This window comes from Anthonomus grandis, chromosome 22, assembly GCF_022605725.1.
Source record: "Anthonomus grandis grandis chromosome 22, icAntGran1.3, whole genome shotgun sequence".
Lineage (NCBI taxonomy): Eukaryota > Metazoa > Arthropoda > Insecta > Coleoptera > Curculionidae > Anthonomus > Anthonomus grandis.
In genome coordinates, this window is record NC_065567.1 from 35957850 (window position 1) to 35970869 (window position 13020).

Genomic DNA, 13020 nt, shown 5'->3' on the forward strand with positions numbered 1-13020 from the left:
CACCGAAAAAGTCGATCTTAGTGGAAATACCATAAGTCTGATAGTTATTAATAATGTTTTTCTGGATTCAAGTAGAAATGATTTAATGACATTAAATGAAATTTTCTTAATACGACTCCAACTTATAAAATTTAATAGACTCATCTTATAAGACTGTTGAATCTTCAAGTCAACTTTGAAAATTATTTAACTACGTACAACTGTAGACCCCTTAATTCTAATAAGACAATGTCCATTCCCTTAGCTTCAAATTCTGATAGGTTATTTGCACCAGAGAGGACATGCTTAAAGGATGGATGCGAGGAAAGAATTACAAAGTAAAATATACTTTGGAGGACCAGAACACATAACACTAACAATATGTGTCTGGATTTAATGTCTCCTCATAAAATATGATAGACTCAACTTGTGAGACTCTTAATGTGTTTTTGATAAAAGAGATAATTCTCATCAAGTCATCTGCAAATTACACAACTACAACTGAAGACCGTTCAATTTTGAAATTGTCACTTATTAGGCGCTAAAAGAGAACTGCTAAGCAATATATTTCGGGAAGGAACTGAGTACCAAAAACTGCGATTTAAGAAAAGGTCATAAGAAGGTTCATTGGTTGCATAGATGGGCTTTAGAGGGGAAGAAATGTTTTCATCGACTGCTGATAGGAACAGATTCACCGAAAAACTCGAATTGTTGATATGACCTTAGTTGGAATGCCATACATCTGCTAATTATTAACAATGTTTTTCTGGATTCCAGTAAAAGTAATTAAAAGACATTAAACGAAATTCTCTAAATACTAATTCGACTTGTTTAATTTAATAGACTCATCTTATACGACTGTTGTATCAACTTTACAAACCATTTAACTACAACTCTAGACCTTTCAATTCCAATAGCTGGTTTCCAGCAATGAGGATATGTTTAAAATGATGAATGGTAAAAAAATGCAAAGTAAAATATACTTTGGAGAACCAGAACAGCTTGAAGGTAGTTACCTTAACTCTATCTAGCTTCATGTCTCCTCATAAAATTTAATAGACTCATCTTGTGTAATGTGTTTTTGATAAAAGAAAGAATCATGTCAATCAAGTCATCTGCAAATCACTCAACTACAACTGTAGGTCCGTCAATTCTCAAGATCTACACTACACTTCGTGCCAGTGAGGATATGAGAGAGAACTGATGACTAACTGTGGTCATATCAATACCAAATAAAATAAAAGAGTGGCACTTTTTCAAAAAGAGATAGCAAGAAGGTAATGGATGAGCTTCAGAGCGGAGGATTGAAGAGATTTCAGGAAAATAATAATAATATGGTGATGGTTAACACCTAAAGACAGATACTGCACCAGATGAAGAAGTCCCAGTAGCTTCTTGAATTACCAAAGCTTCTTCTGTTTTCTTCACAAGCATACATTTAAATTTAAATACATTTGAAGAATACGTTGATGGAATATGAAGCAGCTCCTGGCAGGGTAGTATGAAAAAAACATTAAAGATAATTACAGTATCTAACTATTTCATAGACATACATCAAATACTTATGCGTATCTACCGAATAACCTGAATACATATAGTAACCTATAAATCAAAAGCAAACAAAACAGTAAGATAAAGAGAAAGTGAAAGCCTTACCCCTATTAAAAATACTGCCAATGTAACTGTGTATGTGTTCAGCATCCGCGACCTTGTCATGTTGGTTCCGCCAGGTTAGCCGCTTCCTTGTCTGCAATCAAAGAAATGAAAGCACCTTGTGAATGAATGTGTTTTAACAACGTTGCCGGGCTTAATAGTAGATTCCCGCCGGCTGACGGTCACTTTCAAATAAATAATTTTTTATTGGTTATGTATCAATAAATAAATGGTCTTTAAACTACATTCTTGCTACTTTCACCAATGGAAAAAAACCACATGCCGTACGTTTAGGAGTGATGTCGGTTTCAATTTTTTTTTATCAGAACTACAATTTAATATTTAAATCGGTTTTTTTTTATACTTGTGTATAGTAAGTTAATAGAATGTTGACCTACAAGGACGCAATAAATAGGAAGAATATTTATTATTGTGATTTCTTAAATAAATCGTTCAATAAATTCCAACTCCAAAGAATAAAAAGGCACTGTAAATGTATTAAGTGAACTATTCTTTTGCTGATCAAGATCAGAAAATCAATAGTCACGTATACACGCACCGAATCCATCAACTGATGTGGCATTTCAATTGTGGTTTAAACGTGCTCAATAAGAACTAAAGAGGTCATGATTTCAATAAGGTATTAGTAGTCCTAAGCATTCAGTTTAAGAGTTACCAATTCTTGATCAATATAATTGCGAAGGTCATTTTTTAATTGTAATATCAATACGATTTACATAGGGGAACTCATTTAGAACATCATAAAGTTGGTGATCACTGCCAAATGTGATTCAGTGAAAATATCCCAATTTGATTTAACTCTTCTTCTTGTAAGCCTATTGACAAAACAAAAGATCTTCAAGTTACTTGCAAATGGCAGTCAACAGTTTAACCATATGGCAGAAATCAGAAGATAAATAGTAGTGGGTAACAGTATGTGCTCTGAGGCACTCCTCACAGGACTTTATGAGATATGTTTAAATGTTTGCTTCGTACAAAACAAAAAAAACTGCAAAAACTGCAACATACCTTGGCCAGATCTTGTCTCAAGATCTTGAAAAAGATTAGTAACCTGAAGCTTGTCTTTCAAACATCCGATGATAATAAATTAGTGGTATTTACCTACTCTCCAGAAAGTCCTAATGTTTACAAGTGAGTTTGGATCCTAAGTAAGGAATTGTTGATTGAGCACCAATGTCCCATTCATCTGTTCTAGGAGCTGATTTGTGGCTCTTAGGTACTTTTATTAATGTTATCATTTTTAACAGAATGTCTGCAAGTTATTCTTGAGTGAATAACATCAATCTGGCTAATATTTAAAAATCTGGCTAATTCTAATACCAATGTCTTTGTTTAATCATTGAATTGAAGAAAACCCATTGAAAATGTTGAAAAGCACGTACTTAGGTGCCTTTGAATTTTTATTTTTGGTAAGGAAGCACATCGTGAATTTTTTCGCAATATTAATGAAACACCGTATACATTTTTCCTTCAGTATGTTGATTTTTTTCTTTAAAGGTTCAAAACATTTTTTTTGCAGATAATACTTTTACAAAGTGAAATAAAGGGTTCCAGACATGTAGCACCAGGTTTGGACCAAAGAATTTGGATCGTTATTTCGACTTTTAATGTACATTTGCAACTGAGATGAGGACCGACCTTAGGATGTTGAGAATTTCCTGGACAGGAGATGTGATCAACGTGCAGGTCCAGATAAACAATCTTTTTAATTGGAGGAAGTTGATATTGATGTAGCTCAACAATAATCTGATCAATATTTCCTAGAAACCAACAAAATATTAAAAACATTGTTGATTGAAATTTATCATTTTCAGCTCACTATTGCATCAATTATTCTAACTTATGATTATCAGTGTTTATTTTTAGGAAAGTTTTTTTTAAGATTTCGTTTCATATTGGACAGATTAAGGTAAGTGCAATGGTTTTTATATGGTCCATGAACCAGTAAGAGGATTCATATTTAAATGATAAGTAAAGTGCAATAGGATGTTACGATACAGTGGGTGGAAAAGTAGGTAAGAGAACAGATGCAGACTTGAGAATGGAAAGTAAGGTAAACTCAGAAAACGTAATCAAGTCACTTCTTAATTGTGACTGAATATATAAATAAAATTAATTTTCTGCTTTGGTTATGATTCTTATCGAAATATGAGACTTTTCTGGATTAACACATGATTATTTGGACAAATTATAAAATATAATTATAAGAGAAAGCGATCACTAACTCTTTTTAAGCGAATAAACATAATGATGAATTCTGAATATTTAAATCATTTAGACTTTATTTTAAAGATATTTTTGTGGTTCATCTATTACTTTTTATTGATTAAATTTTATGACATTCTTATTATTTATTCTGGTTATTTTTTTAGTATTTTCATTTCGTTGTATTCTTGGTAAATCTTAAGAAAATACATAATTTAGGTTAAACTGGTTCTTCTGATATTTTTATACGGGTTCTCAAGGATTATTGATTATTCCTATTTTTTTCTGCATCTTTCAAGCCTTCAAACTTGATTTTACAGTTATTTTTAATTTGGTTTATTTGTTACCCGTAAGTACGGCTTTTGTTGGTATTATTATATGACTTCTAGTATTCCTTGTTTTCTTGGGATTCTTGGGTAAATACACATACATTTTCAAATAATTTCAAAATGATTATATAAAAATACTGTTTATTTGGTTCAATAAAAATCACTTCTGATATTTTTCTATAAAATTTTTGGTTTTTTATATGATTATTGATTATTTCGCATATTTTCTTGGTATTTTATTTGTAGTTTCTTTTTGGAATTTTTATGTAAATAAATATTCTGTGATTAATGTATATTTAAATTCTTTAGATTTGATCTTAAAGACACTTGTTACCCTTACTTTTTATAAGTTACAGCGATTTTTCAGGTATTTTTCGTAGTTTTTTTAATCGATTTTTTAGTCGATATTGCTATTGTTTTGCTCTTTGCTTTTGTATGTTCCTCTGCTTATAGAAGAGGTTTTGACGTTACGAAAAAAAATATTAAAAGACGTAAATTTTCACCCTTTAAAATGAAGTAAGAAATGAATATATGAATGATAATATGCTGGTTCTATAATTAGGTTAATGGATCTTCATTCTAAAAATTAAACTACACCATGAATTCACAAGAAAACATATATTTATTCAAAAAACACTTTGGAAGTGATGATAACTCTCTATAATGCAAGTTGTAGTAATTGTGGAAAAGGAAATCTATGCTCATTACTTGCAAAAAAAAAGTTTTTTTAATAAAATATTTTCTGGATGATATAGTATGCTTTGGTAACAGACTGCTATTTAAATTTGAACACATCATAGATTAAGTAAATTATGGATCTAGTGTCGCTGGACATAGAGTGAAAGCAGGTGCAGAAAAAAATTGAAATTCTGAAACGCTTTCTTCACATACTAACAATTATTTATCGCAAATAAAAAATTATTATAATTTTACCTTAAAAATGAAATCAGCTAATCTCAAACGGCACGTTCAATGTCTGTCATTCATTTAAAACACGTATCATACATTTCCACTAAAACGAAGTGCAGATTTTCCTTTAATCGCAGGGAAAATGACGAGAAAGTGGCAACACCGAAGTACCAAGATTTTACGTTTGGTTCGAAAAGTATGATGTTGATGACCTACTAACACACTGATAGAAGTAAACACAACACCGCGAGACGCGAGGCTGGCTACGAGTGCACTGGTAGGTAACTTTCTTCTTTTTTTTCGAAATCGTACCGATTATTAGGATGGAGGTGAGGGATTGTGTGTAAGTATAGATAGTAGGGAGTCCTTTCATTTGCATAAATTACTTTTTCCGTGGCGTCTAAGAATTTGCACTTTTTAAGCAATTATCTCTATGAAACCAAGTCGTTTGGAAATTTGTTTCATGATAATAATTTTAATCCAAACCAATTTTCCATTATTGCACGAGTGGTGATCTCTTCTAAACCATATAACTATGAGGTAAAACTTGTTTTGTATGTAAAAACTCATGTGTAATAGTTTCATATGCAAAGTTTCTCTACCGAAAAGCTCCTTACAAGTTTGTTAGAAGCTCCTTACAGGCTCGTTTTCGAGTTATTTAGTAGTTTTTCAACGGACTAAAAAAACTTTTTACTGTCAAATGCATTAGAAAATCTAAATATTCTAAAAACTGATTTAACGATTTTATTGATTTCAGGCTCATACAAAAGCTGACGCGTTTCTTTCCTAAAGAGGTCTTTGCAGGTTTCCTATACAGTCGTTACAATACAGCCGTTTTGGAGTAGTTTTTCAATGGATTGAGAAAAATTTTGATACTGTCATAAGTTCTACAAAAATTAAAATGTTTTCAAAACTCACGTAGAAATTTTATCAATTTTAGTTTTATATGAAATTGATAAGTTTCTTTACCAACAAGGTCCTTATAAGTTTCATTGTAAATACAACCGTTTTGGAATTGTTAAACAGCTTTCAATGGAATTAAAAAATGTCAATATTTACAAAAATCTAAATATTTAGGATTTACGCCTTCATTTTATTAATTTTAGTTTCATATGAAAGCTGATGAGTTTATTCAGCAAAAAGGTACATACTTGCAAGTTGCCTTGTAAATACAGCTGTTTTGGAGTTATTGAACAGAAAAAATATTGATCTTGTCAAAGGCTAAATATTTTGAAGTTATTGAGTACTTTTTCCATTGATTGAAAAAATTATGATACTGTCAAAAGCTCTACAAAAATCGTAATATTTTGAAGACCTATGCATCAATTTTATTAATTTTAGTTTCATGTGAAAGCTGATGAATATATTCAGCAAAACTGTTCCTGCTAATACAGCTGTTCTGGAGTTATTGAGTAGTTTTTCAATGTATTAAGAAAAATCTTAATTGATACTGTCAAAAGCTCTACAAAAATCTAAATATTTTGAAAACTTAATTTTATTGGTCTTAGTTTCATTTGATAGCTAATGAGTTTCTTTACAAAAAAGGTCCTAACAACTTTCCCTATAACTACAACCATTTTGGAGTTATTGAGCAGTTTTTTAATAGAATGAAAAAATGTCGATACTGGCAAGAGCTTTACAAAAATCTAAATATATTTTTAACTCATGTAATAATTCAACTGATTTTAAAATCATGTGAAAGCTGATGAATTTCTTTACGGAGAAGCCCCTTACAACTTTCCTTGTAAATAAAGCCACTTTGAAGTTATTAAATAGAAAAAAACATTGATACAGTCAAAGGCTTTACACAAGGCTTGATATTACAAAAACTTATAAAGCAATTTTTTATTGTTTTAATTTTATATGAGAGCGGATTTTGAAGTTATTGACTAGTTTTTTTATTGATATTGTCAAAGGCTCTTATGCATCAATTTTATTAATTTTAGTTTCATATGAAAGCTGGTGCGTTTTTTTCCACTAAAAATGTTTTTATAAATTTCCTTGCAAATACAACCGTCTTGGAGTTAATGAGTAGTTTTTCAATCGATTGAGAACATTTTGATATTATCAAAAGCTCTATAAAAATCAAAACATTTTTAAAACTCTCCTAGAAGTTTCAATATTTCCAAGCTTAGAACATGGAATACATTGCATTCAATCAAGTTTCAAGCCGCTTTAGAGTTATTGAATAGCAAAAAACATTGATACTGTCAAACGCTTTACAAAAACCCTTAATTTTGATAAGTGTGATCGTGTTTGACTGAAGTTAGTTTTCCTTTACAACTTTGCTTGTAAATACAACCGTTTTGGAGTTACTGAATAGTTTTCCACTAAATTTAAAAAATCGTGACAATGGACTTAATTACCATATTTAAAAAAGTGACCATCATGTTTATTTTAAAAATATAAATTTTAAGATCTATAGAGGTTAGAAGCAATTGATTTTTTAGGTTTAGGCTCTAATTCCCATTTATTATAAATGTCAAAAACGAAAAGAAACAGAAACTACCCCATGTAAGGTACTCTCACACTGGTATACTGGAGCGAACACAAATTTGACAAGACTACGTTCAAAGAAAGAAACAGTTCCCAAAATTTCAACTGTAAACACTCGAAGTCTACTTTCAGATGAAAGTTTCACTGAAATGGAAAGCAAATTAGAAAACATAAGATGAGATATTGTTGGCGTTGGTGAGGTCAGAACGAGAGGTGAAGGTCTTGAGATTTTAAAATCCGGTCACTTATTTTACCACGGACAACAACATGAGTTAGTGGGACAATACCTATTGGTTTCTTCATAAACAAAAGGCTACGGGGATAGATAATAGCCCAATAAGTTTTCACCAGACTAGTATATGCTATCCTTAAAATAAACACCAGGTAGGATTTAAAATTTATTCAGGTCTATGCCCCGATAACAGAGCATAGAGACGAGGAAGTCGAAGCTATTTGATTTCGGTGCAGCTCTCTCAAATAATCCTGAAAATTTCATTACTGTATGCGGCGCTTTTAGTACCAAAATAGGAACAAAAATGGATCCATTAGAAACAGCTCTTGGTAATTTTTGCAGTCCAGTACAAAATGATCGTGGCAACACTTTTCTAAATTTTCTATTGGAGAAGCACCTATTTCTAACGAACAGCTTCTATTACAAGAAACCCCAACGCAGATGGACCTGGAAGAGCCCAGACGCTTTATAACTGACAAAAAACATATATTTGAAGATGTGCCAGTCCGAAATAGATAGCAAAGGCAAGCGATCATCGAATACTAAGAGCCACTATACCACTAGCTATGAACGACGATATTAATGTGATTAAAAAAGAACTAACGAGAGCATGGACACGTCCAAGAGATGAACGAAAACTCGAGGAACATCTCAGCAAAATACTTCATGATAAACATTTTGAAACATCAAATAATATGAACACCCTGGACAATGCAATAGTGGAAGCAATAACAGACGCCCAAAAGAAATGAAACACTGAAAAGTGACGAAAACGCCAGCCAAGACGACATAAATAGACTGAAGAAGAAGTAACAAAGGCAATCAGAAAGGACTTAAGATAGTACAGAGACGCGAAAATCGTTAAAACGTATCGAGGAGAATGAAAGCATGAAAGTATAAGATGCAGACTAACAAGTGGGAAAAGAGAAATCGTCAAACTGAACAAGGATGGTAATATCATGTTCAAAATCAGGGCTCCAAGGATATTGTGGAGATCTATCTGGATGAAATTAATATTGCTTTGAAAAAGTTCAAGAATAATTAATTTGAACTCTTTGTTGTTTGTTTCACATTTTCATTGTCTGCCTAATGTTTCCGTTTGAATCCCTTAAAACGCTGTGAGTTACTCTAGATCAGCGTTACTCAAAGTGTGCTCCGAGCCCCGGTGCTCCGCGAAACCTCTGGTAGTGCTCCGCCAGCAGTCATAATAAATGAATACATGTATTAAAGTGGATCCCATAAGAATAAAGTTACCTAAGATAAAAATAAACAACCAAAACGACTCACACCGCGCTCAGTATTTTATATTCGCTTGTCTTGTTGTTGTTCAAAGTAGTTGTAAAATCTTGTATTTCGTGCGTCAAGAGATACTATTTGTCATAAAATTGACCAAATCAAATTAGTGTTAAAGAAGAATAGAGCGCTGGCTTAAAGATTAAATTATTAAGAAGCCAAAAAACTATGACGTATGCGAATGAAAAGGCCACGGAGGCATCGTATTTGGTTAGTTACCGCATTGCCCAAGCAGGAGAAGCGCACACTATCGCTGAAAAGCTAATAAAACCATGTGCGGTAGACATCACAAAATGTATGCTCGACGAAAAATCTGTACAGCATCTTTCTACAGTGCCGCTTTCGAACGATACAGTTACGCGCCGAATTGGGGATATTGCAGCAAACATAAAACAAGAACTGGTTTCACGGCTTCAAAATAACAAATTCGTCTTGCAAATGAATGAATCGACTGATGTTGCTGGACTGGCCATCTTGCTAGTACTTGTGCGATATCCATATAAACATTCACTCGAAGAAGACTTGCTTATGTGCTCATCGCTGCTTACTAACATGACCGGAGAAGAAATTTTTAACACGATTAACACATTTTTTGAAGAAAACCAACTCGATTGGAATGATTGCATTGATATTGGTACCGATGGAGCCAAGGCAATGATAGGTAGAACAGCAGGAGCAATATCACGAATAAAAATGAAAGCGCCAAATTGTAGTTCCAGCCATTGCATCCTGCATAGAAAATCACTCGCGGTTAAGAAAATGCCACCAAATCTAAAATTGGTTCTTGATGAATCAGTAAAAATAATTAATTTTGTCAAGTCACGTTCACTACCATCCCGATTGTTCTTAATATTATGTGAAGATTATGGTAGCGATCATAAAACACTATTGCTCCATATTGAAGTGTGATGGTTGTCTCGGGGTAAAACTTTGACAAGGCTTTTTCAAGTAAGAACAGAATTAGAAGCTTTTCTTACAGATGTTCCTTTTAATTTAAAAGACCGTTTGTCCCATAAAAGCTGGTTATTTAGACTAGCATTTTTAGCAGACATGTTTGGAAAACTTAACGAATTAAACCTGTCACTTCAAGGAAAACAGACAACAGTTTTCAATGCTAACAACAAAATAACTGCCTTTAAAAGAAAATTAGATTTTTGGATTACTTGTTTTGGTAAGAGAGAAATCGAAAGCTTTTCATTGCTAAGTGAGTTCCTTAGTCACCATAGTCTTAGTGACAGAAATATTTCAAAATGAAATATTCGTTGAATTGGTGCAATATCTCAATGATCTGCAAGGGACTTTTCAATCTTACTTTCCTGAAGAACAGAATACAAAACTGAAAATAAACTCATGGATTCAAAACCCTTTTTCATCTAAATTGCAGAAGCCTGAAAATATGTCAAATCAGATCTGTGAATCATTTCTAGAAATGACATCGGATACAAGCATGGAATTATTGTTCAAAACCATTTAACTAAATGATTTTTGGCGCAGGGTTCTTCTGCCTTCTGCCTTCAATGTTCTTCTGCCGTTCCCAACAACGTATTTGTGTGAAACGGGATTTTCAGCATATACAGCTACAAAAACAAAATACCGCAATAGACTGGATACCGAACCAGACATGAGAATTCAACTTTCTTCTATCAAGCCTGACATTACCCAGTTGATAAGGAATAAAAAACAATTACATGCCTCGCATTAAATGAACTTAGTGTTATCATTTGCTTACTAACTCACTACTTACTGTATCTATATTTTTTTGTATGATTATTAATAAATAATTCACATATAACTGCTTTTGCTTTTAGTTTAGAGTTTAGGGTTCCGTTAAAAATTTAGTTTTTTAAAAGGGTTCCGCCACGAAACAAGTTTGAGTAACACTGCTCTAGATAATACTTGATTAATATTGATAACACTTAGATTAATTATTTATTAGGTGCTGGACTCGAACAAGTTTATTGCTTTCCAGCTTTTTTTTGCATTGAGTAGTTAAAGTATTTGTTAAAAAAAACTATTATTATTATTATTAATATTATTATTATTATTTTAGAGCTCCAGGGGATGACGGTATCGTCACAGAAGCGATAAAGATAGGAGAACCAGTACTGATGTCGAAAACTCTTTAATCTATGCCTGTGGAATCAAAATATCTAAGCAAAGTGGAACAATTCAATAACTATACTTTTGCACAAGAACGAAATATAACGGACCTGGAAACATTATGACCCATTAGTCTCCTTAACCATCTTTATAAACTGTACACCAAAATTATAACAAGTAGATTTGAGGCAAAGCTGTATTTCTATCAGCCATGGATTTCTATCTGCTCGAAGTAACTGGAAAACCTTGGTAGAAAAGACCATTGAGTCTAACCACCTCGCAGCATTGATATTTGTCGACTTTAAAAAGGCTTTCGGTATAGTAGAACTAGCGACCATCCTAAAAGCATCGCAAAATTGTAGAGCAGACTATTGATATTGCGACATAAATATATATACGAATAAAAATATATATGAAAATGCCACAGCTGTAAATCTAAACTCTATAATCAACAAGATAAAGATCGAGTTCGAAAAGACGACACCATGTCTGTTTATTACTGTCCTCGAGTATGCATTTAAAAGATTGGCATGACAACAAATAGAAATACTTATGGAGAGAGACTCAATCACCTACGTTTCACGGATGACATTATCATTTTGACAGACTGTGTCAAAGACATGCTAGGAACATTCTAGGACAGCTCAACGATATCGTACACGAAATTGGGCTGACAATTAATCTTGAAAAGACTTTGAAGACTTTGAGGTGATCAAATACAATTTCTTAACAAAGTAAAATTGGTCGACAAGGATGTATATTTGGATCATGAGATTAGAATAATCAGAGACAACCAAGCCCGCGAACTAAACAGACGAATTACCCTGGAATGGGCATACGGAAAAATAAAGGACATCCTTAAAGGAAATATCTCAATTCACTTGAAAAGAGAAGCATTTAACCAGTGCGTATTGCCTGCCAGTTTTGACCCTAAGTTTAACGAAGAAAATCCCAGAAAAACTAAGAGTAACACAAAGGGGAATAAAGAGGTTTGTACTTCGCCTGACCCTGAGGGATCGAGTGAAAGAAGAGATGAAGAGATACGCCGACCTATTGGAGTAGATGATATTATACAACGTATTATTACATGGAAATGGGCTGGACACATTGCTAGAATGGAGGATGGACGATGAACCAAAAAACTGTTTAAATGAAGACCAAGAATGACAAGCGTAGCCGACGCAGATCTCTTACTCGATGGACGGATGACCCGAAGAGGATAGCGATAAATTGGTTTGTTGCAACCTTGCCAAGGACAGAGAGAACTGGAGACGTTTGGAGAAGACCTGTTTTCAATAAAGGACGTGCATGATGATGATGATGATGATTATAAATGTAACAGTACTAATATTTTTATTTAAATAACGTTTTATTAAAAATGCTAAATATCTTATCTTACTTTAACGTAACTGGTTGCTTAGAAGTGAAATCCTATCATCTTCATAAAATACTTCGATTTAAATTAAGTCACTTTCTAATATCATAAAAAACATCCTTTATGGAGTGGAAAGCGTATTAGGTAAAAACTATTTAATATTAGCAACATTTATTTTAAAAAATATTTAGAACCTCATTAAATAACTCTTATGATAAAAAAATATAATGATAGATTCGATATTTCCTGTTATCCTGATTATTCCATCAGTATTAGGTCTGACTATTTGCATAATTAATGGCGCAATATTACTATGTTAAGTCAAATCTTTTATCACCTAGCAGGTCTGGCTGAGACCGAGACATCTTCATTACGTTTAACCCACAATTACTTAGCAGAAAATTGACTTATTTGATTCTGGGCAGAAC

At 32.6% G+C, this 13020-nt stretch overlaps 1 protein-coding gene across 3 annotated transcripts in view; it reads right to left on the reverse strand.

Moving 5' to 3' along the window:
* LOC126748297 (uncharacterized) overlaps window positions 1-13020 on the reverse strand; it is a 42496-nt gene that overhangs the window by 3858 nt on the left and 25618 nt on the right. For 2 of the 3 annotated variants that reach the window (XM_050457425.1, XM_050457424.1), the window contains exon 3: window positions 1636-1726. In XM_050457425.1, coding sequence (XP_050313382.1) covers window positions 1636-1695 — 60 coding nt within the window. In that variant the 5' untranslated portion in view covers window positions 1696-1726. Of the gene's footprint in view, window positions 1-1635; window positions 1727-5120; window positions 5367-13020 lie in introns of those variants that run through there. The other variant, XM_050457426.1, reaches the window with a different exon arrangement.